The sequence below is a fragment of the Anser anser genome, assembly GCF_964211835.1.
Source record: "Anser anser genome assembly, chromosome: 4".
Classification (NCBI taxonomy): domain Eukaryota; kingdom Metazoa; phylum Chordata; class Aves; order Anseriformes; family Anatidae; genus Anser; species Anser anser.
In genome coordinates this window covers 61,520,252-61,547,976 of record NC_139724.1, presented here as the reverse complement: position 1 = coordinate 61,547,976, position 27,725 = coordinate 61,520,252, and the positions used below count along the sequence as shown (strand labels likewise).

Below are 27,725 nucleotides of genomic sequence, written 5' to 3'. Positions count from 1 at the left end.
TTGCACTGAAGTCAATTTTATGCAGAATTTCCCTGCTCAAAACTGCATGAGACCAGCTTTGAAACTAAATCTCTGACCTGAACTAAATAACATTACATTTATTCTCAAGTAAACTGGCCACCTGTTAGTGGCACTCAAGGTAAAACTTAACTGTTCTGAATGCATATACTTAGATAATAAGTTGGCATAGATCTCATATTATTGTCACATAAAAACTTTGTCATATCTGTATTTCATTGGTCTTGAATCATTTTTGAAATCATAAAAAGAAAAAAAAGTTAAATGACTGAGTAACATTTGTTTTGTTTTCTACTGGTTTTCCTTTGGGCCAGTAGTTGTGAAAACCTGCTTTGCTCCTTACAGCAAGCATTGCCAAAAATGTTAGTCTGTAATAGTGCCAGGAGAGTGGACTTTCGGAGCAGATGAACTGAAAAATCTGTGGTTTTTGCTTGCTTGTTTCTTTGTTTTTATTAAAAACATAAATCATCATTCTGAAGTTTTAAAACTGAAATCACGATATTGCAGGGATCAAAGCAGCACTGGTTCTAAAAACAAGTTACAGAGGGTCTATTTGTAAATCAAGTAATTTAGAAATTTAGAATTTAGAGAAGAAAAATACCAATGGAACACTCATTTTAAGGTGTCCGCCTTTTCTTTTGATTCCTTCTGCAGGAGGCTCTTAGGATAAAGAGAAGGCATAAGGGTTCCCCACCATGTATGCCCACTGCCCAGCAAAGGTTCTTGGGTGATAACGGGTTCTTCAGCAGGAAGGATAGAAGGATAGTTTGCTTTGCACCGGCTAAGTGTTGAACCAACAAATATTGAACCCCATGTGCTTCTAGCATCTTTACTGAGCTAGTTGAGATTCCTAGAAACCTTATGTCTAGCAGTAGGTATTACCATATGGCTCAGAGAGAGGTGCAAAAATTCAGTAATGCAGTGATGGAATAATCTGCTTGTATGAGAAGCTTCCTCTGAGCATTTACAAGAGGATGTTCTTGGTACCTGTTCCTATGAATTTCTGCTAAATAATTGATTTTGTGATACCATCTGGCAAAGGGTTCACAAATTATGTGAAGCGGAAAAAATATAAGAACAAAAATAGGTATTACATCAGTAAATGACTGTACCTAGAAACAAATGAGGCTTCCTGAAGAGAGAAATGATTCTTTTATATGTAGCAGAGGAAATTAAAAGAGAGGTGTTGTGTAACAGCAATAAACAATACAGTAGGAAGGATTCTTTTGTCCGAGTTATTTCTGAAGGAGGAAAAATTCTTATGCCTACATAGTAGAGTGGCCATCACATTATTCTATGTGTGACTATTAAAATATTTATAAAACTTATCATTACATATGAACTTATTTTTTAAAGGAAAAAAAAGGCATTTTAACTTGGAGCATCTGAATAAAGCTGAAGAGTGAGTTTGTTCTAAGAAATATTCATGTAGACAAACTGCAAAAGAAGACATTTACTTGATGGCTGAACTCGCTGCTGTCTAAAATGCCTCTTGCTTGACTTGTCTTTTCTGATACAGTTCTCTGAATTATATTAGAACTGTTATTTTTAAAATTCTGGAACCTGAAGATAAAAATGTTTTGGAGCAATTCAGTTTTCTACAAGGAATTTTAAAATAACCATTTACAAGATACCTTTCTAATTCCACTGTTCTCCAGGTCTGCAATTAGCAAATTACTGTACCCATCAGGACAATATAAATATATATATATATATACACATACAGTTTTCTGGGTGAACATGAGAATTTGGAAATAGCTTGCTTCACTATTACACCCTGAGGTATTTTAACATTGTTCATGATTTTTAGCCATCCAGCCCCAATTCAAATGAAGCATAGTAGGGTAATTTGTTATATAAGCTACCTTGGGAAATTTACACCTGTGGAGAAAATTAAACGGGAGAAATTCATTCTGTCATGTTCCCTTGTTCTTTTTGTGAGCAAAATGTATGAAAGGATGGTGGTGTGGAAGACACTGTAACCTGGAGGAGAAAGAGGTACTTCAGGAAAGTAATCAGGATGCTTTCAAATGTCACATAAACTTTAATTAATTTCATATAACCTAAGTATTTAAATGAAATACCTGAGCTAAGAGATGATTCCAGTGTAGGAGTACTCCTACACTCCTACACTTTCTCTGTAGTCAATGAAGAGAGAAAGACACCCTTGAAGCATGACTCAGGTTTCAGATAGGATGACTCACTCTGGAGGGGTGTCTTTCACTTTTTATTAACTATTTAGAAACACCAGGATTGTAAATTGACAGTCTAAATTTAGGTGAGAGAAATCCCTTACAGAAATGTCTAGTCGGAGTCATTGAAAAGAGCTGAGCATCTCTAGAGGGTGATTCCTTCTACCCTAAGAGAGATCTCTACAATGTGTGGGAAGTTTCATGTTCTAGAGATGCTTATCTATCTGCAGTGGTGCAGTGAAAGCCTAGATGACTAGCTTAGGCTCTAGTAATATTATACTTTAAATAGCTGAAGTTAGGTGAGACTAATCCTTTCTTTAGACTCGTTCATTACTTAAGCATGTCAATGAGAAAGGCAAAGCTAAGCAGGATGAACCTGGAATATAATATGAGCCATAGAGTACAATTATTTTGTTGGAGTAGGTTTGCTTTAGTTTAAGACATCATTTACAATGACTGCTGAGTTTCTGAGGGTTGTGCATATTCTTGCATTTTTCTGAATAATCAAATACATCCAAAATACTCAACAGAAAACTGAGAGGCTAAAAGCTAGACTATTTAATGTTTTTGAGGCCTCTAAAATTGTTGATACTTTAACAAAATATTTTTAGTCACCACTCTGCTGCCTTAAAAGCTTCAATACCTTTCAAAATCTGCTTCTGTGTGGCCAGTTAATGCCCCTACACTTTTTCCTCTACTAATTCCTTAACTTTATATCCTTCAAATCCAAATTGTGCTATAGTTGAGTCACACTTATAGAAATAAAACAGGCAGTTGGGAAACAGCTCTCTCTTGTAGTCTAAATTATGAAGTATCTTTTAATTGTTTCTTCACTGAAGGCAACCTTCTCTCCTCTACCCTTCTCAGCAAAGCAGAGTACGTATCCTCCTAACACAGCACTGTGACAGGTGTAGGGCTTCAATGTTGTCAGTTATAATCCTTTATATGTCACACCTTCAATCATGCACTGGGCCATGCATTTTAAACAGAAGTCTGTTTTCTAGTCTGTGGCAACAGAGTGCCAGGACATACACTGTACAACCATATGGGTGTCTCTTTGCAGGACATATGTTGTACATCCTTAGGCACTAAAGCAATTAACAAGCAACTGTAAAGTAAATGTGATCTCCTCTGAAAGGCTCCAGAGCAGCTTTCAGTTTTTAAAATTATATTGCTAATTTATGCCATGAAGAGATTCAGAATGTCAGAGGCAGGTACAGTGATCATAAATAAAAGCAACATTAAAATGTAAATACAGGTTTCTTTTCAGAAATTATTTTGCATGCTGGTAGAGTATTATGAAACTAAAGATGTTAAAAAGTAGTAACATCCAAAGCAAAATTCAGTGTAAGAATATGAAAATTCAGTAGCAGAAAAAAGACAGTAAAAGCAGAATGCAATCGGGACAAACATCATGTTTTATTTGTTTGTCCAATAAAACCATGGGAGAAAGCTATATTTATTTTGTATTTTCTCCTGTCTTTGTGAAATCTTTGTGGAACCTGCTAGGGGATGCCAAATCCCATAGCTCAACACATGCAAAGCTGCCCTGGATCCATGTGCCCCACTCCGGTCAGTAGAAAGGCTGCTTCACAGTTACCTCACCCACAACCACACACGTACAAATGGGTCTTCCTGGTAGCTGGTCTAGACCTAAGAACTCACCAGTAGCTGACCCCAAGCCTCACAGTCTCTCCAGTAACTAGCTTAGACCTCCTAGGCCCTCCTCTACACAAATCTCAGACCCAGTATCCCAGCTTGGACTTGTGGCAACTCCAATATCAGGCTCCCAAGCCTTTTATTCCATCCACCAATTTGTCTGGCCTGATACTGGCTAGCAATTGCACACTGATACACTCACCCATGTAACGTGTGCACTCCATTTGTGCAGGGGCCCTGTGACCCATGGTCCCCACTCTGGGTGCTGGCACTCACTCCCACCCCACATACAAACATAAGATTGTTCCCCACCCAGGAAAACAGTTGGAGTTGTCCAGCCCTGTCCCCTCATCCCCCCCACCCCACTGCTGTGTCCCTGCACTCCTTCAGCTTTCTATCACATAACCCAACAACGTGGAACCGTCGTGGCACAAAAAGAAAAAGCCATGCTGGATTAGACCAAATGAGAGTTTAGACCCCTATTTTGTCTTCATCACTGCCCAGTTTTATTTACGGACAAAAAATATTCAGCAAAATTCTACTGAAGGCAAATGTGAGGGAGCCTTCCTTGTGAAATAGACGTGGTTTATAGTTAGAGATATTAAGCCAATAATTCGAAGTGTCTTCCAAAATCGTTATGTTAAATGCTATCCAGGACAATCTTGAAATATATATGTAAATACGTGAAGAGTTTTCAATCTTTGCATGTCCTTGGAACTTTCTGTGACTTACAGTGCTGGTGAATAATTACGTACTATACAAAAATACTTCTCATTGATTTTTAATCTGACAACTTTAACTTCAGTTCAATATGCTATTTTCTTATACTAGAAAAGAAGCTCCCAGTGTGCCTTTCTTCACACTGCTCATTACTTTTTCTGCTTTATTACAGCCTTTATATACACGATTTTCTATGTAGGCAATCTTTTCAACCATTCCTCATGTACATTTTTCCTTACTGTTAATCACTACTGTTGGCTTTGTCTGAACGTTTCCTGGCATACAGTTGGTAAATTTGTGACCAAACATTCATATCCTATAAACCAACCCTGTGCCCCTCTTGCAACTGATCGGAGGGAACATGCAAAATAGAAGTGCATTTTTTTTTTCTCTAGGAAAAACATGGTATAGAAATCAGATATTTTGAAAGATGAAAAATAAGATTCAGCAACTGATATTGCTGTTCGGTGGTATAATTAATATTATTAATTGATTTGCTGTACTTGTTTCATGGAAAGAAAATACCAGTTTTCACGGGCTATGAGAAGACAGAGACATGCTTTTCATATTCCAAGATATGCAGAGTACAAAAGGTTAATGACAGGAAGGATGTGTGAAATAGGTGCTGTTCTTTTATGTGTTTGAAGTGAACAAGATTAGAAGAGACTATTACTCACTAGCTTTTACTTGTTCTGATGCTGCACTGCATTTCTGAAAACAAAATTTAACTGGTCTTTATGACTTCTAATTTGTCCTCATCAACCACATAATATACACAAAGTACTGACAGCCAATCCGAGGTTTTGCTAAAGATTCAGTGGGGCAACATAGATTAGGAACAGCTTAGAATTTACAGTTAAAGTAACTGTTCTTCTAAAAATGCTTCTGTAGTTTGAGCAAGACCTCCTTAGTAGTGCTCTGAGGCTTTGCTCTTGATGATATTCCTCATGACACAGGACACTGACAAGATGGCACATTTTATTGCTGTGATTTCATACTCATGTAAAGCATGACCTTCATGACTCTGAAGATCCACAATCAGTAGGTTCACACCTACAGTTACCCAAACATACAATGATCAGGTGAACAATACTTGGCAAATAAACCCTCTACATTTAAGAGATCTAGAGGCCTCACTTTATGCTTTGCAATTTCTGAAATATTTTTCTAAACTTTTCAAATGTAGCATAGAAATATGTATTATAGCTCTGTATAATTCATTTTTAATTGCACAACGAGAATGCCTAACTTCCTCCCTACTTTAGACTGTCTTATACTATTTAAAGAAAACACTTCTGTATATGAGGAAAAAATATTTACTCCAAAATTAAAAACATGTTTCCACATGGGTGTTCCTGGGTTCCTGTGGGTTGCCAGTTTTAGAAATATTTTGGCTGAAAATTATGCTGCGGTCTTTATGGGGCTTTGAAATTAATAAAACATTTTAGCATTTTTCCATGTTTTAATATTTCTTTTTGTCTATAATTTTCCATTTCATTTTATTTTATGTCATTATTGTAGTTTCTTATCAAGCTTTCATTTAAAATAAAGATTTGGAATGTGAAACATTACTATGGAATTGTTTCATAGGACATTCTTATACTAGTGAAATGTCTTAAATGCACATGAATGTAAACAGCAGCTGGAAATTAAGCTAAATATTCTGATGAAGCCCCAGTCTCATGAAAGACAACAGTTTTACCACTGGCTTTGGTAAGACATAGAATTCACCCCATCATGAGTTTACATCCTTCTGCGATACAAGCCTGAAACACTTCTAGTAAGCAAAGCTGATAAGAACTACATTTAAATATGAGAAATAGAAGTATGTTGCATAAAATTTATTCTATATTTTGTAATCTTTATTAAATGAAGAATAAAAATGAACTTAAGCACCCGCTTACAGAGTTTGCTGACTTTGGCTTATTTGCAATGAGCGGTATTAATTATAACAGGAACAGCTTTGAAAGGCCCAAAAGAGAGCTAGATAATGGAGGAGAGCAACCAATTCAGTGCACTTCATATCACTGTAGAGCACTGGGCTCAGCTCTCTTCTTTCCTCATACTAGTGAGTTCCTCAGCTAAGCAATCAGTTCCTATGTTTGTTTGTTTTCCTGCTGAAAAGCCACATTCAAAAAAAAAAAAATAATCCACATCTCTTCTCCTAGCTTTGTTCTCTCTTCCTTACAGTCTTCCAGTTATTTAGTTCTGTTTGTTGTTGTTGTTGTTGTTGTTCCTGTGTCCTTCTAATGCCACTCCTTGCTTAACAGTTACGACAGATGAGGTCCTTTATTCATGAGACTGCGGGGGTTTGACCATGCTGGGCAGCTGAACTCCACAACAACCACTCTCTCACTCCCCCTCCTCAAAGAAAAAAGGGGAGAAAATATGATGGGAAGGGCTTAAGGGGTGAGATAAGGACAGGGAGATCACTCACCAATTATCATCACAGGCAAAACAGACTCAGCATATGGAGATTAAAATAATTTATTGCCTATCACAAGTGGATGAGCACAGTGAGAAACTAAAAGCAAGCTAAAACCACCTTCCCCCCATCCACCCTATGCCACCTCCTCCCCCCGAATATTGCACGGGAACGGGAAATGGGGGCTGTGGTCAGCCAATGATACTTCGTCTCTTCTGCTCCTTCATGGTCACTCTCTGCCTCTGCCCCAACATGGGGTCCCTCCCACAGGATACCGTCCTTCCTGAACTGATCCTGTGTGGGCTTCCCACAGGCAGCAGCTCTACAGGAACTGCTCCTGTATAGGACCGTACCACTGGGTCCATCCTGCTGGAGAGGAGCTCTGCAGAGAAGGACCTGGGGGTCCCAGCAGTGTGCCCTATGGCCAAGAAGGCCAATGGTATCCTGGCGTGCATAAAAAGGAGCGTGGCTGGCATGTCAAGGGAGGTGATCCTCCCCTTCTACTCTGCCCTGGTCAGGCCTCACCTGGAGTACTGTGTCCAGTTCTGGGCTCCCCAGTACAAAAAAGACAGGGATCTCCTGGAAAGAGTCCAGCGGAGGGCCGCAAAGATGATACGGGGCCTGGAGCATCTTCCCTATGAGGAAAGGCTGAGAGACCTGGGTCTGTTCAGCCTTGAGAAAAGAAGACTGAGAGGGGATCTTATCAGTGTTTACAAATATCGTAAGTGTGGGAGACAGAGGGATTTGGCCAACCTCTTTTCAGTGGTTTGTAGAGACAGGACAAGGGGCAATGGCCACAAAGTGGATCACAGGAAATTCCACACCAACATGCGAAAGAACTTCACAATAAGGGTGACGGAGCACTGGAACAGGCTGCCCAGAGAGGTTGTGGAGTCTCCTTCTCTGGAGATATTCAAGGCCCGTCTGGACGCCTACCTGGGCAATCTGCTCTAGGAAACCAGCTTTGGCAGGGGGGTTGAACCCGATGATCTCTTGAGGTCCCTTCCAAACCCTACAATTCTGTGATTCTGTGATCCCCCAGAAGCAAACTTCTCCAGCATGGGTCCCCCACGGGCGGCAGCTCCCCCCAGACCCCCTGCTCCTGTGTGGGCTCCTCTCCACGGGCTGCAGCTCCGGCCCGGGGCCTGCTCCTGCGGGGGCTCTCCATGGGCCGCAGCCTCCTCCAGGCCACATCCACCTGCTCCACCGGGGGCTCCTCCACGGGCTGCAGCGTGGAGATCTGCTCCGTGTGGGACCCGTGGGCTGCAGGGGGACAGCCTGCTCCACCAGGGGCCTCTCCACAGGCCGCAGGGGAACTGCTGCTGTGGCACCTTGAGCACCTCCTTCTGCACAGACCATGGTGTTGGCAGGACTGTTTCTCTCACATTTCCTCACTCTTCTCTCTCCCTGCTGCTGTTGGAAAGCATTTTTGTTTTCCCTTTCTTCAATTTGCTCTCCCAGAGGCCCAACCAGTGTTGCTCTGGCCAGCGGTGGGTGCCTTTGGAGCTGTCTGGAGCTGACTCTAATCTGAAATGGGGCAGCTTCTGGGCTCTGCTCAGAGGTCACCTCTGCAGCCCCCCTGCTGCCAACTCCTGTTACGTAAACGCAATACAGAGGCTTAATGTTATCCTCATTGTTTTTGAATCTACAGGAAAAATAGTTTTTATTATTATTATTATTATTATTATTATTTATAAGCAAATTCAATGATCTGTCATCTGAAGTCTAATTACTTAGTTCTCTTCAGCAATTTGATATTCTTCTGCCCTCTCAGTTGCCAGGACATCTTGCAAAAGGAAACCAAAAGAGTGGGTGAAAAGAGAATAGGGTAGGTAACTTCACAACAGGAATGAGACTGAGATGGGTACCATGATTAGTTGAGGAAATAGTCAGATTGAAGTTTCTGGAAAAGAAAAAGATCTGTCTATATATGGAGGAGTGAAAACTGACTGTACTTTTTATATTCCAGGCAGGGCTGGTGGCACCATCTGTCATTACAAGGTCTTCTTTATACTGTCTTATGCACTTTGCCACTAAACAGAAATCCTATGGGACTATTTCACACTTCATTTTTAGGAGCAGTTTCAAAGTGATTCAGGATTTTTAGTTGTGGCCTTTTTCTTTCCTTATGAGCACTTTGTTTGTTTGTTTGTTTTGTGGGGTTGTTTGTTTGTTTGTTGATGGGGGGAGAGCAGTTAGGCTTGATCTCTTTTGAAAAACTTTGCCCTTCCATGAATTGAAGAAGAGTCTTGAATTTTAGTTATGGTGGGAGTAGTCTTCATCAGAGGCAAGCCAAAAATTTATATCTTCTGTCTGAATCTGGATGGGAATCAGATGTGATAAATCATTGAAAAGTTGCTTTCTATTCTTCAAACAGCACTAGATTGCTGCAAACTTTGTCCACTGAGATTCTGAAGCCCTAAACTGAAAGACGGGCTGATGTTTTATGTGATACTACAACCAAGTACAGACAATGTGGAATGGACTCTGTATAATACTAGGAAAATAATAGGGTATAATACTCTGGGTCATAGCCATCTCAAGTTGGGCGACTATGATTTAGTGAAAAGTTCAGACCTTAATTTCTTAGTGCATATAGAATGGTGATTAAACAATACCTTCTCATATAGTTGCTGTAAATATTTATGAAGTGCATGAGATGCTATAGCGACAAGCAACATGCAAAAACTCAGGATGAAATTAATTTTGCTTTCAGTGTAGGATATTATTAGCATACATGCAAAAACAACATGGGGGCTGAGAAATTCCACTGACCACACAATGAACAATGTGGGAAAAGCAAAATAATGTTTATCAACAAAATACAGCTTATTTTTTGTACTGAAAGAAGTGGAGCCCTGTGGAGAATGTCTTTGCTTTTATTATCATAACACATGTACCCCAAGGACTGAAGTAACAGAGACATTGCAGATTTTGCCTATCCTTTGAACAAGAAATATATGTGATGAATCAGGTAGAACTGATGGCAAGTATGTCTTTTTTTTTCCAGCTGTTAACATCTGTACTGGTGATCTATAATTCATGGGTCCCATTGAGGTTTTCAGGGCTACATAAAATATTGGAGTATTGCATTCAAATGGCCTACAAAGCATCGAGTATTTTGTTCTGCCTTCTGCTGGCTATTGACAGCAAATTTGTGTGTTCAGAAAGGCTTCTCTTTAAATCAACACTCCTGTACAATAATATTGCCCCAATGAGAGACTTTAATAATACAAGAAACCAGCATGTTTAAATACATAAAGACCACAGTAGGGTAGAGAAACCACAACAACCCAGCAGGCCTGTGCATGACCAGCAGTTACAGCACAGAGAAGAGGATTAAGGTGAAGACTACCATATAAATTCAGCATTTATTAGCTTAGAGAAATTATTTAGGATGACTGAGGTTACAAAATGACAGTGAGAGTGGTGGTAAAATGGAATTTCCAGGCTGAAGTAATCCAGGAGTCTTAGCAGTTTGAAAATAATTTTTCAGGTCTGTCTCACTCTTCTAATAAGCTAAATCCTGATCAAAGGGATTATTTGTTTAGTAGATGTCAAAAGACTGGTTCTAGGGAAGTCAGCATTGACAAAAATGTTTAAAAATGCTGTTAGGAAACAAGTACTCTGCATTGTTTAATTTGCTGTTTATACACCGTAAAGCAAATAATAATATAGTCTTCTATTTCATACAACTTTCTTCCTGTTTCAAATGCGGGTGTGAAGTTCTTTGCATTCCTAATCTCTGTGTTAACAGAGAGCTAAACATTTCTCTGATGTGACAAAGAAATATTCTGCACTGATGCCATGGACAATGTGAATTTCTTTCAAACTAATTGCATGGTTAAGCTGTACCTGTTTTCATTTGATTGTATGATCTTTATACACTTATCAAAAGAAACCTGAAGTATTTCCTTTCAAGTTGTTAAACTCCTGTTTTGTACTTCACATGCAGTTATGTTCAGATTTGTTAGAAAGACAACTGCCCAATATTTATGATTCTGTGGATGTTAGCAGGAGAACCAGCAGAGGAGCCTCTTACTTAGAACTGAATTAATATTCTGGCTTAATATCAGGTCCGCTGGGCTGGTGGAAGTGATATATCTCAGATGAGACACATTGTTTTGCATAACTAAATTCTGGCAAATAGTACTTATGTTATCAGGACACTGGAGTAATTCAAATTATGAGTTAAATTATTCTGTGATCTCTAATACTGAAACCAGATCTGTCTGTAGTTTCAGCAATAAAAGTTTGCAGTTAGTATTTCTTTAATTTCAATAAAAGTATTCCTATGCTTAGAGTATATACAAGTATCGTAGTCTTTGATAGACCAAGGAAAGTCTGTTTAAAACTTCTGTTCTTACGTTAAAAAAAAAAACATTTCAATCACAACTGGATGAAACAATCTTCATTTTCTTATCCCAAACTGGCAAAACTATTTGTAATCCATTTTGGAATACATTAATTATTCTTTAGGTATATCTGCAAGTTTTGCTTGAAAGTAAGTTAACATGTAGAAATAGTTTGATATTTCTGTGCAGCCAAGGAGCAAAAGAATTTTTTCAAATGACCTTTTCGAATGCATGTTTTGATCTTATCTCTTTTTTTTGTTTGTTTGTTTTTGTTTTTGTTTTTTTCATCACAGTGAATTGTGATTCTATAATCATTCTGGTTCTTCTTCTTATATCCTAAATTTTTATGTGTACCTAAATGTGTAGCTTCATGCCTTTGTTAACCTTTTGTCTATGATCAAGTTTATACAAGCATAGATGATGTAGTCCTTTTTCAAGTGTATCTACAGTACATCCAATTTCACCTCACTCTCAGTGGAGCCCCATTAATTTTTTGTTCTTTATTTTTATTGCTATAAACACTTTGCTCTCAGTTAACAATTATAAAACATATTAAACTCTTACATCTCTGCTTTCATCACATGCTTTTTTTCAGGTGCTTATTCATAAATTTGGATCTGAAACTGTTATCTTTGCCCATTTGTATGTCCTTGGAATACAGCTGAAAATCAAGCTGATCACTTAAAGCAATTCCAAGCCTTCTTCTCTTTAAGGAATCAGAGTTCCCAGATCAACTGGGTTCATAAACTATTTTCCTGAATTTATGAAAGTTAACCCTTATATAATCAATGTATCATCTAAGTTTAAAATAATTGATAATTCAATTCCTATGACCATTTTTTCTAGATACAATATATATATATATCTTAACAAGTAGAATCTATTCCTGTTTTTTTCAGGAATTGTTTGAATATTAAATCTGCTGCCTATTGCATTTAGGGCTATCTGTTTCTTCCCAGTATTAGCAGTAATCTCTACTAGTAGAATCACACAATTCTCAGTACTAATAGTCTTTCTCATAATGCTGAAGATCTTTATCCATTTCTGACTTAATTCCTAGGGGACTACAACAAGGCCCCATCATTAATGCAGTAAAAACTTCCATCTTTTCATAGTCACCTCAGGTCATATCCAAAGCTTCTGCTTAGAAATGCCTCAAGAAACTGAAGACTGGATTTATGTGACTATTTCCAGTTCAGTGACTGTACCAAAATTTGGGAAGATATTCCACATGAAAATTTGAGTCAGTATGAGGGTTTTGCTTTTTGATTCTCTTAAAAAAAAAAAAAAAAGTAAATTGGGCATCAAATCACAATTTCAAATAAATCAAAGTATTTAGGTTCAAGCATGTCAAAATAAAATTTTCAGCTAAAAAAAAAAACAACTTTTTTTATTTTAATCAACACTGCTCATAAAATATTGAATTTCCAAATATCATTTGTTGATCAGAAAATGCATTTTTCAGTGAGAGAACTGTTCATTTGAAAAACTTCCTTGTCTCTCTTCATTTTCATACTACTATGTTTTCTTAGAATTAGCTCCAGGAGTCTTGCTACAGCTGTGGAAAAAAGCTAATACAAAATATGTACAGAGTAAGTATCTTTCAGTATGTATTATTCGAAAGGTCTGCAGTGAAACTTGAAGTCCATACCCTTAACATATGCTGTTCACAATGGATTTGGGTAATGAAAAAAATCTGCAATTCAGAAATATAAATCATAATTTCGACCCTTTCTATGGGGAAATGAAGGTATATATTTCTCCCTTTCTTCTGCCCTGTACTCTTTGTCCTCTAGTGTCTTCAGTTCCATGCAGCAGGTATAATGGAGTGGGAAAGGTGAAAGAAAAGGCATTGATCCTTTTTGTTATACTCACACAATTTGTTCAGGAGAGCTGGCAGTCCTTCTTCTTGAGCTTCGTACTGTCCTTTACAGGACGTTTGAGTCTGTTTCATTCTGCTTGAGTACGAGCTGTTCAATAATCCAAAATGGAATTTTTAAAGGGCATGCATCCTTAACACTAGTTGATTTAAAGTAAATATTTGTAGGTCACCCTCTTGCTCTGTTTAGAGAATCTTTTCCTTCTTAGAACCTTTCCTTAGTGGAACTGCTTCTGTTGTAATGTCTTCCCCATTGTTTGTGTGTTGTTTTCAGACAATAGAGCAAAGTGTCAGGTATCCAAAACCTGGGAGGGTGAGAGGCAAAAATATTTTGGTGAAAACACTGAGTCACCACATTACTAGGAGGAATATGTTTCATGTTCCTGTTAAACCATTGTTCTTCAAAGGTTGTGGCTAATGAGTCAAAATTTGTTTATGAATACATTTTGCCCAGCTGAAAATACCTACCAACTTTCTAGCTAAATATTATTTCTCTAGAAAATGCCTTTTAAGTTATCTCTAAAGAGAGAAACAACTACCTTTCAGGAAAAATATGTCTCACATACTCAATTTTAAGCAGTAAGTGGAAAACAAAGATTCAGCAATGTCCTCTCTAGGATTAATGTCGTTTCAATCTTCATCAAATACAATTGAAATACATTATCCCATCCTATGGGGTGATAAATAAATATGCAAAAATAAAGTACACATATGCAATAAAAACAGTATGTGCTTAAAAGTTTTTGTATGCTTAGACAAAAGCAGGTTATAACAACTTTTTCTTTCTTGAAAACTGCCAGAAAAGTTTGGGACACCTTAGCACTCAAAGTATCCTTATTAAATCAGACATCTAACAAAAAACTTCTACAACCTCTCTTTGACAAAAAATTCCCAAACCCAGCCTTCTTCTCCCCTCCCACAAGGTACTCTGCAGAACCCTATAGAAATACAGAAATGTCCACTGTATGTTAGGAAATGGGAAGACCAGTGGGTAGAGCTATTCCAAGTGAAAAATATACTAGAAGATTTAAAAGCAGACTTATTTATTTATTTATTTATTTATCTATTTATTTATTTATCTATTTATTTATTTATTAGAATAGAGTCTTCAGAGACATGGCAGAAAGCACTGCAGCTCTGGTTTCCTTGGCGTAGCCAACAGATAAATAGTTAACTGACTCCATTTTCCCTTACAGAGGGGCAAAGCGGAATGACACAAAGATGGCATGTGCTTGTTCACAAAATTTTCCACTTTTTTACATTTTTGGAACAGAACCAACCATTTCAATTGAAAAATGAAAAACAAACAAGCAACAACAATAACAACCAAAAAAAAAAAAAAACACAACCAACCAACCAAAAAAACCCTCTGTATTATCATCAAATTCATCCATTTGATATGGACCTTGAAAAGACAGAAAAATTATACAAAATCTCAAATCTGTTATTTTCTAGGTCTTCAGTAGTATTCAATATCATAGAATAGCAGAGGTTGGAAGGGATTTCTGGAGGTTCCAACCTCCCTGCTCAAGCAGGGCCACTGAGGGCCATTTACCATGTCCAGGAGGCTTTTGAATATCTTCACTGAGATATTCAACATCTTTGGGCAACCTGTGCCAGTGCTTACGATCAAAAAAAGTGCTTCCTGATGTTCAGATGCCACCTTTTGTGCTCCAGTTTGTACCCTTTGCCTCTTGTCCTGGCACTGGGCACCACAGAAGAGAGCCTGGCTCCATCCTCTCTGAATCCTCCCTTCAGGTATTTATAGACATTAAAAAGATCCTTCTGAGCCTTCTCTTCTCCAAGCTGAACAGCCCCTCTCATAGGAGAGATGATCCAGTCCTGTCATCATCTTTGTGACCCCTCTCCGGACCTGCTCCAGCAGCACCAGGTCTTTCTTGCACTGAGAAATCCAGAACTGGACTCAGCACTCCAGGTGTGACATATTAAAACTTGCTTAATTTTTTGCATCCTCTATAGCAGACATACAACCCTCTCTTCAACATCCTTTGGCCATAGGACCCAAAATAAATGTCGTTTTTACTTTGCTTTGTCTTCTGTTCTAAACACTCAATGATATTATATGCTTTAATTCAAGCCTGGGATTACCTCGTATTTATTGTGGGGTAAGCACGTTCATGTCAGCAGTTGCTGTGAAGTAGCTATTACACCAGACTTTTTTTTTTTTTTTTCTTCCTACAGCACTGTTGTGCACTTCTACTCTTCAGGATGTCAGTTACTTGAGGAGGCTTACTTCCATTTGCCCAGCTTAGGACAATGGCCCTTATTTTCTGCATGCCTAAAATAAATGTCAGAAGTGTTTTTTGTTGTTGTTGTTGTTGTTTGTTTGTTTGTTTGTTTGTTTGTTTTTAAGTCTGGAACCTTGGAAATTGAATATTCTGTTTGATACATGCTGTCTTTTTAGGTCAGTGCTGCTACAAGCTATGTTGACCAGCAGAGTGGCACAGTGGAAGTGTGCTGGGCCCATAACCCAGAGGTGGATGGATTGAAACCATCCTGTGCTAATAGTATTTTCTTGCTCTCCACTCAGCCCTGGTGAGGCCACATCTGGAGTTATTGTGTCCAGTTCTGGGCTCCCCAGTACAAGGACATAGAACTACTAGAGCGAGTCCAGAGGAGGGCTACAAAGATGACTAGAGGACTTGGAGCATCTGTCATACGAGGACAGGCTGAGAGCCATGGTCCTGTGTAGCCTGGAAATGAGAAAACTGAGGGGAGGATGGAGATGGTCTCTCTTCAGTTTTATTTTCACAGGGCACAGTGTGCCCTGTGACAGGATGAGAGGCAACAGACACAATCTGAAGCACAGGAAATTCTGGCTGAATATGAGGGGACACTTCTTTACTGTGAGGGCGACAGAGCACTGGAACTTGTTGCCCAGAGAGGCTGTTGGAGTCTTCTTCTCTGGAGATATTCAAAACCCGCCTGGATGCTATCCTGCGATGGCATACATGGATCTAGGTGATCCTGCTTGGCAGGATCCTGTGATTCTGTGATTAGCAATCAGGCATTGAACCTGTACAAATCTTTTCTAATTATGTTTGGACAGATATATTTCTACAGAAGTCTAAGGAGGTGAGAAGAAAAGCTTGGTAAGCTCATTACAAAAAGATTCAAAAAATTGGTTGTTGCATATCCCTTTGTGCCAGGAACAAGTGTTCTAATTCTGCTGTTACATGAGAGTGAAAGTAAATTGTGAGTTGTTTTGATGGAATAGGCAACAGTTAATCTCAAGAAGTAATGCCATTTTATCCACAGATTCAGTTACAACAGAGGAAGCCTGACAAAATAGAGGTTCTGAGAAAGGATATGCTCTTTGTTTAGTACTACATCAGGGTAATAATCCCCAGAGAAAGAAAATAACAGTTTAACTTAAAGGCCAGACATCAACACCAAAGCAAATGAGTATAAAGTGGCATGATGGTGCCTACTGTGAAAATTAGGCTTCCATTAGCAAATTACCAAAAAGAAGCCCAAATGAAATTGCTTAAAGATGGAGCTTTTCTGGTAACTTTTGGTGGTAGGAGACTAGATCCTCCACCCCACAAGGACATGATTAGCACGAATTATCAGCCTGGATGCAGAAATAGCAGCTTTAGTGTTCTGCCTCATACAGAATGTCAGACTAGATGATTTGAATGATGTCTTTTAGTAATGAATTCCTAAGAGGTCAAGGAGACGAAACTGAGAGTTAGGTTACTCAAATACAAATTCCTCATAAATTATAATATATATATATATATTTTATTTTTATTTTTTCATTGATAAAGTTCTTAAGCTGCATGAGACGGATCAGGTCCTTTGTGCCATCCCATGGAAGATGAGTAATATAGTGTGTGTATTAATCTATGCCATCGGAGTATTGAACATACAACAGCTGTCAGATTTTCTAAATTTGATAGCACCTGTGAGGTCACTGGTGAGGGTTAAAGATGTTGCCAGTACAAATTGCAAGATTTTCCTGGTGGATGAAGATGCCACATGTTAAATGCTAACTATAAAACAATTATGTCTGTTACATGTAAACAATGGAAATAATTGTTTCATTTTTTGCATAAGAATTTGGTGAAAAGATTTGCAATGTTAGACCTGCTTATACTGTTGTTGTTGTTGTTGTTATTCCTACTAAAACACTCCTGGTGTTCTCCCTTAAAGTTTCAGCATACCAAATGTTTATTCTTTGGACATTCATCTTCTTAATATAGATTGGATAGATTTATCAATATATATAAAGTGTCACATGACTATTGCTGGCTGGGAGCCTTTCATATAGCTCCTTAATCTACTAGAAGGCATAAGCAAAAATTAGTCTAGCTTTCTTGAAATAATCCCATGATGCCATGTGAAATCTAAGCATAAATGAAGCAAAGAGTACCTGAATAACGTAGTGTGTTAGTCTGGGTCATGTAACAATGAGTGTGTTGACTCATCTCTGACACTTCCATTTCCTCCCTCACTACAATATTTTAGACCTAGCCATGAAGTATTGTAAATATTTTTCATAAAGGGGTAGCTTCTAATGAGAATCTTGCTGTTCAACAGATTTGCACGGAGTACTTGAAGTTCTGCCTATCTGAGAAACTTGAATAAAACCACTCTATTCCATTAGAATGATAATGGAGTCCTTCAGAGTTTTAATTTTCTACTGCTAAAACCAGGAAATTTTTCAAATAATTTCCCTATCATACTTTGTGATAAAGCATTTTGAGACGCTGTACGGCTCCACGGGAGCCTAAAGGTTTTACAGGTGTGAAATCTCTGACCTTAAAAATTTGATAGTGTCCCTTTGATATTGGATAAACCTCAGGTCACTCAGCTTTACATTAAGGATACATTTCTGAAATATTTACTACCAGTTGTAATGTTTATTATGGGTGTTGTTTCAGAGAAGTCAAGAAGTTTGATCCTTAGCTCCCTTGGAGAAGTTGTACAAACACAGACATGGTCCTATGCCCCCTTCCTGCCAGCAAGAGTTTGCTTTAATCTTGTATTTAATTTGGAGGTATTTCAGACCTGTTCTAAACTTGGCTGGCTACCAGCCAGAAAAGACAACTGGCAACTAAAAATGATCTTCATCGACCTAAAATATTGAATTGTTATGCTTATGGTTTCCAAGTTGCTATTTAGACTGTAGTCACCTCCATATCCTTCTCTGGATTGCTGCTCCCAACTAGTTATTTTGTTATTTATGCATTTGAATTTCTTTTGGGAATGCAATATTATGTTCATGTCTTCCTTAAGGTTTACTAATTTGTGTGTTTTCTCCAGTTTATCAAAATAATTTAGAATTGTAATTCTGCCTTGCAGACTCAGTATCCCTTTCCATTCTGGTATCATCTGTTAATAGTTGTACTTTATTTCCAGTCACTGATGGAATCATTCAGTGACATAGTAGTTTTAATAGCTTTTTAAAGGAGTCTATACGCTCCCAGATTGACTATCAACCATACTCTGAATATAGGGTTTGTTAAGTGCTCACGTTCCAGCAATTAGATTTTGACTATATTTAAGCAATTTACTTGGAAGAATGTTAATGTGCATGGTGGCAAATAACTTGCTAATGTATACCATACTTTCCCCTTATCCACAAAGCTAGTTACTTTGTCAAAAAAGAATACTAGATAAGTTTATACTGTTTATTCTTGATACACCTCTGCTGGCCATTTTTCTGTCTCCTTATTGACCTTGTTATTCACAAATAGATGAGTCATTTGTTTCAGTACCTTTCAGGCATACCATCCTTATAAAGCTATACAGATGCTCACAGAGATGATGCTCGTTCACAGAGCTCACTCAGACATGTGTGCTGAGCCTTAGTCGCTGTTAACCAACTCAGCTTTTTGTATTTTAGTGCTCTGGATCCTGTTCTGAAGATGTTACCTCTCAGTGTTGACTTTGATCTCTTTATGCTAATAGCTCTGGTCTTATTCTCTCTTTTTGTTTCTGTCTCTCTTTCTCCTTTAAAGTCTCCCTTTGGTATCCCCCATTTTTTGAGGATGTTTGTCCTCCAAAAGGGGGAATGCTGTACAACGAAATCTGGAGAACAGAAAACTTCCTTTATCTGATGTCAGTGTTTTCTGAAAAGGCTGCAACAGAATTTTTACTCTTCCACTGATGAATGCCTGTAATTGCTTTCTTTTAACGTGCCTTGTTGTTATGGTTTTTCCCCATCTTTCACCTCTGTGGGTGTATTTTCCTTTATGACTTTGAAAGAGGTTTCTGCAGGCAACTGAGGCAACCATGGGGCACTCTGCAGCATGAGGTCTGTGGTCCAGCAGCGACACAGTACTGTGTCTGACCAAAGGCCTTGCCCTCAGACCATCTGAGGACTTAGGGAGTTTTCCCGTTAAAGAGTTTGGATTACAAAAAGAAAGTTGCAATGTGCTGGCAGGCAAGACACTCAGGAAAATCAATCTGAATGAACGAAAGGTATGCTTCAAAGGTGGGTATGTTAAAAATCAATGACACCTCCCCCCCCAAACAAGAATAAAAATTGATCTTGCGCGTACTTTAGTATACTTCTCTTTGAAAACAAAGTATATTAAATTAAGACCAATTGAGATTTTGAATCACCTGTGCGTAGAGCAGTTTAGCAACTTTTAACACTTTAAAATTTGATTTGGATTTTCTGAAAATTACGAATTTTAAAAAGGTTAATTATTTCTTCTCTTTGTGTCTTCTGCAGCCCTCAGTAAGTTGTTGGTACTTGAAAGAAATAATGAATAATACTGAATGGTTACATTAGTATTTTCTCTGCCTGGAGTTACAAGATAAAGCATTTTAGTAGAGGCATGAAAGCAATATGTTAGAGTAAGTTCTTTTTTTTTTCTTTTCTGTTACTTGTTAGAAAGTCCTTTCTAGATCCTTTGCAAAGACCTAAAACAACCAGTTGAAAAGAGTAAGAAGCCTTCATAGAAGCTGATATCTTCCCCTTGCAGTCACCGAATTCTCCTTCCTGCATCAACCTAAACCTGGTGTATTTCTGCATCTCTGTGAGATGTAAGATGCTATTATCACCATGCAAAAACTGCAACAATCATATTTATTGGACATTGTCTCAGCAAATGAATGGAAAAATAAGCAGTTTTTAGTAGATACATACATTTTTAACTATTTTCATTTTGGTGCACATACTATAGCAAGAGAAGTCAGGAGTAACTTTGCTGGCTACCATTTCGGCAGATTAACTTGGATCTAGGATAGCATTTCTGGGAAGAGAATTTGTCCTCTTGGTAACAAGCAAAAAGCGAGAGTAAGCCTCTTGCGGGGATTGTGCAGCAGAGACCCCAGGGATGAAGAGACTCAGCTGGACCCAGCCATATGGAAGAAGCTATGGGCTCCCTTGAGCATTTACAAACTACACCTAGCTGAAGGCTTAGTCATCGCTGCTGGGGGTTGCCATCTATGAAAGACAAATCACTTTCACCTATTACTGGGGTCTCAAGAGCTGCTATAAATCGCATAGAACCGCATTCACAAGCAGGGGAAACTGAAAACAAATAGAATTTACTTAGGAGCCTGATGCATTTAATGTTTTCCTAAGGATGCTGAAGATGCAATGACAATAAACAACGCTCCAGGAGAATTTAGCAGGAACGCTGGGTGTATTTATAATACAACTTTTTGAGACGGAAGGTGTTTTTTAAATGAGCACAGCAGTGTTGATGTCGCTACTCGACACATTTTAATGTATGGAGTGACACTTGCCCATTTTATTTTCGAAAATAATTTGCGGGAGATTCCGCTGTGTTTCACACTAAGCCTGCAACTGAAGAAAACGCCAAGAAACACCCCTCTCTCTCTCTCCCTCTGTAGCGACTGCTGCACAACACACTTAAAACGAGACCCCCGGCGAGCCGCCGGGGATATTTACAAGTGCAGCAGGCAACGTCGCAGCCCCCCCCCCCCCACTTCCCTTTCAGGGCAAAACCCAGGCGAGCACCGCGGCGGCCCCCAGCCTGCTCCCTCCTCTTCCCCCCCCGGAGGCCGGGGCGAAACTCCGCGCACCAACTCCGGAGCTCCAGGGGTGGGAGGGGGAGCACCGCCGCCACCGCGCTCCCCGGGGGGGTGCTGCCTCCCCCGGCGCCACCGCCTCCCTCTCGCTCGCCCAACTTTCATTCATTGTTGGCGTCGCCCGGAGGCCCCCCCCCTTGTTATTTTCTCCCCCCCCCGCCGCCCCCCCATCTCTCGCCGGGCCGGGGCGGGCGGCGGCGCAGCCAGTGAGCGCGGCGCGGGGCGCTGCGGGCGGGGCCGGGGAGGCGCGGCCCCACAGCCCCTATATAGGGCGGCGCGTGGGGCGCTCACGGCTCCGTGGGAGCGGGTCTAAGCAGAGGAGGAGGAGGAGGCGGACGGGGGGTGGGGGGGGAGAGCTCTCGGCGAGGTGCCGCTCTCCGGAGCACTTTCGGCGGGCACCTTGCGGCGGGGAGGAGAGCCGGCCTGCGGGCGGCGGTGCCATCCTATTGTTCCAGCGGCGAGGCTCGGGGTACGAGGGAAGGAGCCGGCGTGCCGCCTCCCTGCTCCGGCTTCTCCGCCGTTTTCCCCAGCGCCGGGGAGCCGAAGGACCGGGCTGTTCGGTGCCAGCACCCCCCAGCTCAGGTGCGGCGGGGGAAGGAAGGGGAGCGAAGCCTTCCCGAGGCGCTCGGGGAGAGGAGGAAAGTTGCTCCCTCGCCTGCGGCCAGCCCGGGAGCTGCTGAAGCGGCCTCACCTGGAAGGACCGAGCGGTTCCCACCTTTCCCATCAGGTGCCTTTGCCGCAGCCGAGCCGCGGTATCCGGGAGACCGCGGGGAGCGGAGTGCCGCGTCGCCGGGCCGTCTGCCGTGCTCCCGGGATCACAGGAGGATCTACCGCTGTGATCTGTCACCGAGGAGAAGGAGGTCGTGGATGAACTCCCTTCCAGCAGGGCAACGAATCACTTCTCGAGCTGCTTATTATTATTATCGTGCTCTAGGACCAGCCCTTTCCTGCTAAACTTGGCTTGGGAGCTTACGGCAGGAGGGGGCGCGGGGGGTGGAAAGCCAAGCCCGACATCATCTCGTGTGTTTGACTTTTTTTTTTTTCCCTCCCTCCTCCTTCCGTGAGACAGTTTGATGAATGCCTGCGAGAGGGGTATGATTTGCTGAGACGCTTCTGGTAGGGCGGTGTGTGCGCCGTGTCAGCCCCGCCGCCGCCCCCCGTGGGGCTGTGGGGGGACACGCGTGGGAGCGGAGCTGAGCGCAGGGAGCGCGCCCCTTGCGCCGACTGGGCTCTGCGGCCTCTAGCCGGGGGCTCGGGGGGGGAGTCACGGCTTTGCAAGGGACGAGAAGGAGCCAGCCCAAGTCCGCCGTAGCCCCAGCCCGTGGCTTTGCTTCGCCTTCGCCGGGAGCGTGCGAAGAGGAGCTCCGAGCGCCGCCTCGCCTCTCCCCGCCACCCGACGGGCCAGCGAGGGAGGGCCCCGCTCCGGCCCCCTCCCAGCCAAGTTGCCTTCAGCAGCGGATCGCTGCCACCCACCGCACTTTGCCGGGCTTGTTTTCTTGGCTTAGCTTTGGATAGAGAGGACTCCACTTTCTCCGCACCCTGAAAGTTGCCCGAGCGCTCCCCGCGGCGAGGAGAAGGAGGAAGAGGAGGAGGAGGAGGAGGGCGGCGCGCCCCGCGCCTCCCTGGGGCCGAGGCCGGCGGGCCCCGGCCGGGCGGCAGCGGGCGGTGATGATGTGCGGCTGGGGGAAGCTCACCCTGGCCCTGGGGCTGCTGCTGGCCATGGCGGGCGAGGTGGCGCCGCAGCCGTGCCCGGCGCAGTGCTCCTGCTCGGGGAGCACCGTGGACTGTCACGGGCTGGCGCTGCGCGGCGTCCCGAGGAACATTCCCCGCAACACCGAGAGGCTGTAAGTAACCCGAGCCAGCTCTCCTCCCCGGGCCCCCCGCGACCACGGGGGCAGAGGTGGCCCCCGGGGCCGCTTCGGGGTCCCGCCGGCCGCCCTGGGTGCGGGGGGGTGGCGGCTCCGTCCCCTTCCACCGCCCCTTTCGCCGCGATGCGCGGGGACGGGAGGGAGGTGGACGCGGCTCCCGGCACGCCGCCTTTCATCCTGGAGGGAACGACCACCCCTACACCCCCTCTTGGACATCCCCACCCTTTCATGAGGGCCCCCGTTTCCCGGCTAGCTTGGCTCCTGGGGCTTTTTTTCCCCGAGGCCGGGCCGCGGCGCTCCGCGGGCGCGGGAAGGCCCCGGGGGGGGTCGCGGAGCCGGAGCCCGGCGGGGCTCTGCCGGTGGGCGAGGGGGTGTTTGGGTGCTGTAGCCCCGCTTCCCCTCGCACAGCGCCGAGCTGAGCTTCAGCTGCGACCCCCTCAGCCCTCCCGACCCCTTTTTGAGACCGCTCAGTGCCCTCCGATGAGGGTATTTTCCAGGCGTGAGGGAGAGCAGGCGTGCGGGCGGTGCTCTTTGGTGTCAGGAAGCTCTCAGGAGGGGCTGAGGAGAGGAGGAGATGAGCACACTATTAACCTCTAAGTCATTTAAATGTTGAAGTATGAACACGTCTCAAGTGATGAATTTCACTCCGCGAGAGTACCATGGCCACTGCTTTCTGCTAGGACTGGTGTGGTTTCCCTACGGCAGCGTTTTGGCCGCGTGTGGTATAAACACCAAAAAAAAGTGACTTTTTTTTCCCAAATACACTGGAAATGAGCTGTAATTGTTAGGGTAGTTTCCATGTGATACCACTTCCTAATGGCTTACCTCAGGAATTAAAGTCGGTTTTATTTGCAGTGATTGCAATTGAGGGAAGTTTATATCTTGACCTAAAATCTTATTTTAAAAAAAGAGGAGGGGGGAGATGGACACGCAAATAACTCTACAGAAGAACGTAGTGCTGAAATATGAACAAATGCTAGGGCCTAAATGCAGTTTTCTGTTGCTTCTGACCATGCCTTGAGTTCTGCAGTCAATACAGCTTCCTGTGCTACAAGTGAGGAGTTCAGTTTTTGTAAAATCATCTTTCTAAGTATTCACCCTGCAACAATCTTGTGCTTGTTTGAAAGCTAATGTTTGCTACAGAAAGTAAAGACCTCTTCTGCCTCTATAGAAATACTGTGAAAGCTGAGAGTTGTTTAAAACATAGAAAATGGTCTTGATTTCTGTCACTTGTTCAGTTTTTGTAACTCTTATCAGCCAACCTAACGTACTGTCATCTCTCTGTAGTAGCCTTAGTGGTTTTCTATCTGCAGTCATAACCAATGTTCAGACAGGTTTTGGCTGTTCTATATTGTTAAAGATAAATGTGAGCTATATAATGGCAGGCAGAACTGACTTTGTAAGGGTTTCTTATTACAAAGTTTGAAACTACTACTTTTGAGATAAACCTTCGTTCAGGCACTTGGAAATCTGGAACTCGCACAGTGGTAGTTGTAGGAATGGTTCACTGGGATCGCTTACATCTTCCAGTTTCAGAAAATGCTGTGCTCGTGAAAGCAAACAAAATAATTTAAAAAGAAAACAACTTTTTATGTTTTAATTTTGCTACTTCTGAATTATTCTTCTTAGGGATCTTAATGGAAACAACATCACCAGAATCACCAAGACTGACTTTGCTGGTCTAAGGCACCTTCGAGTTCTGTAAGTTTTCCCTTTCTGTCACTGATCCATTTTAGGACATGCAGCTTCAGATTATGTTATAAAAAAAAACCACATTGAATTAGTTACCTTTCAGTTTATAAACTGGCTAGGTTATCTATTGCTTTTTAACTTTTGTGCTACTGCATCTGAATTTACATTCTCTCCCCTATGTTATAGACTGATATAAGTTAGCAAATGACTTAAATGTCATCTTGTTTATGTGTCTTTTAAATCTCTACCTCAGGTTGTAAAATAAATGGAGATTTTAATTTGGCATGTAGGTTACAAAAAAGAGTTGTTAAAACTTCCTGAATAACTGTTGGAATGACTTCAGTTTAAGCTTAGTAAATTTATAGTTCACATTGAAAATAGGTACGCTCAAGTTGAAGTGTAAGGGAATTCATTACAGAGGTAAAAAGTTATTTAATTGATAAAAAGCAAGTCTTAGGTGTTGACTATTACTTTTTACAGTTTCTGGGCAAAAAGAAAATACTTTAACACTGAATTTGACCAAGGAATAATTTGGATTGTTTTTTGTAAATGCATTTGTAAGCGTTATGAAGCTTTTCAAAATCTGTGGGTTTTGGGGGAGGTAGTTTAATATCACATTTAAAATACTGCACAATTTACATAGCTTATTTGTTAAGGCTATTTTATTTGACTGAGTAGCTGTGTATTTTTTTCCTTCTTGAGCAGAATATCATGCTGTAGTAATTTTTAATTTTTGTTAGACTATTGTTATGGTTACAGTTTCAGTGCAGTCTTTCACTGATATTTTTTCTAAACACCACTGTTCTGTATTTTTGTTTTGTTCTCATGTGAGACTAGTTCTGCTTTCATACTATTCAATTGGAATCTTAAAGCTTGCCGAAGAACAATGATGTATGTGCGTGTATGCGCACAGCATATATGCAAAATGTGTAACCTTTTAACCTGGGACTCTTTGAGTAGATGTAATATCTATTCTTGTTTATTTTAATGAAGATTATTTCTTGCCTTTTTGGGTATATGATGTCATGTAAAGTGTTGGATGACAGGAGTCCAGGAGGTTAAATTGGATGTCGCTTTTAAATAACTGTTGTAGTGTTTTAATGAAGATCGGGTTGTCTTTAAATGGCTACTCTTAATGCAACAAGTGATATTGGAGCTATTGAAACTTACATACAAAAATTTCTACATTTCAGTCAGCTCATGGAGAACAAGATTAGCACTATCGAGAGAGGAGCATTCCAGGATTTAAAAGAATTGGAGAGGCTGTAAGTATTTTTAATTCTAAATGTATGAGAAAATAATTTCCTATCAAATCAGTCATGTGTTAATGCACTCAGGCCTCTGGTTTTCTGTTTGTTTTTTTTTTTTTACTTGGGACGTCTAACCTTATTGAGACATGAGAGCAATAAGAAATTCTCAGACTGTGTGTGTGGGGGAGCTTGAATGAGCAGTCCCGATTTGAAGTGTAAACTGCAGTTGTCTTGCAGGGAAGAGTTTGAGTGCTATGAAATATTTTTCACTTGAACACAAAGGAGTTTTTCTAATGTGAATGCACCTACAAAAGCCTGTTTTCTTGTATATCACATGAGATGTTTGTCTTGAAGATGCTGAGTGTTTTATATGATGTCCTGTTGGAAGTTAATGCTAGTTGTGAAGGTTAGTCTTAATACATGCAGTATGAATGCAACAGTTGAAATCTATGCTGGTTTTCGAATTAAGCTTTTACAAAGACTTAAGAAAAATATGGACTGTGAACTTTCTGAAGTGAATTGGATTTGTCTTTTTTTTTTTAAAAAAAAAAAGTGAGTCCTGTGGGGAAAGAGGATGGAGCTGGGAAGACAAGGGTTTTGGCTAGTGAAGCTAAAGTGTAAACACCTGCTTTGTTGCAGTGGGATATATAAATAGCAAATGAATAAGAGACTAGTAAAGAAAGCTAAGCAGGTTTGGGAATTAGTTTTCATTATGTGTTTTCTTATTTTGCCCTGTTTCCTCAAATGAAAGTCTTCTTGAAAATATACTGTATGACTTGTATTACAAAATCCATCTTATTAAAAGCCAGATGCTGGTAGTTGAATATAGTTTGAGCTAGGAAAATCTATGGAAACCACTTTATTAATGTATATTTGTGTAGAACTTGAGTTGTGTAGTGTCTTCATTATCAGGCATTGCTGTTGCTCCATTTTTATTGTCACCTTTTCTTTATGCATGCCTATGAGTTCTTGTTTAGCCTCTCAGTCACTGGTGCCTTAACTTCAGAAAGGTATTTCTACTTGACTTCATTGAAAAGCAGCACCGGCCTAAACATTCTCTGTCTAATTATACTTGTGCTCTGGGTCTACAGCTGCTGTATGTTTAAAACAAAACAAAACAAAAAAAACAACATTGTTTCATGTAAATATAGACAAAGCTTTTCAAGAAAATTATACACTGGTGGTTACTAAATACGATATTTCTGCAATCTCTTTTTTAAATAAACTAACTTTTTGACCTAGAAATTGAAAGTGCTGTTACGTACTGAAGCCTTCTTTTGAATAATCTTAAATGGGACTGCTCTGAGAAATGCATAGTCAGAATTTTCAAAGCTGTATTAAAACAGACTTAATGCAGTGTTTTTTACAATGTGTTTTAAACTTAGTACAAAGCATAGGGATTTAGTGCAGCTTTTCCTGCTGAGATGTATATTGGAATAATATATACACATTCCTAAATTTAGTTTATAAGGTCTAACTAAATAATTAAACAGCAGTGTAGTTCATATTGCAAGAGTAAGTACACATACATGAAACATTAATAAACACTAAAAAAAAATTGTGCTTTCACTATGAATGTGGTTTGATACTGAGATACAAAATACTTGCTAAGTTTTAAAACAGTATATTATTA

General features: G+C 40.8%; 1 protein-coding gene and 1 long non-coding RNA gene across 12 annotated transcripts in view; one reads left to right on the top strand and one right to left on the bottom strand.

Moving 5' to 3' along the window:
• The window catches only part of LOC310898618, a 60,749-nt gene extending 38,639 nt beyond the window's left edge, over nucleotides 1-22,110 (bottom strand). The window contains exons 1-2 of the long non-coding RNA XR_014583497.1: nucleotides 21,974-22,110; nucleotides 13,245-13,553 (exon numbers count right to left, since the gene is read on the bottom strand). This is a non-coding gene — a long non-coding RNA (uncharacterized lncRNA). The remainder of the gene's footprint in view (nucleotides 1-13,244; nucleotides 13,554-21,973) is intronic.
• Nucleotides 21,554-27,725, top strand: part of SLIT2 (slit guidance ligand 2) — a 263,097-nt gene continuing 256,925 nt past the window's right edge. For 2 of the 11 annotated variants that reach the window (XM_083833914.1, XM_083833915.1), the window contains exons 1-3: nucleotides 21,575-23,126; nucleotides 24,780-24,851; nucleotides 26,036-26,107. In XM_083833914.1, the coding sequence (XP_083690040.1) occupies nucleotides 22,951-23,126; nucleotides 24,780-24,851; nucleotides 26,036-26,107 (320 nt within the window). In that variant the 5' untranslated portion in view covers nucleotides 21,575-22,950. Of the gene's footprint in view, nucleotides 23,127-24,779; nucleotides 24,852-26,035; nucleotides 26,108-27,725 lie in introns of all 11 variants that reach the window. The other 9 variants (XM_083833921.1, XM_083833917.1, XM_083833913.1 and 6 more) reach the window with 9 other exon arrangements.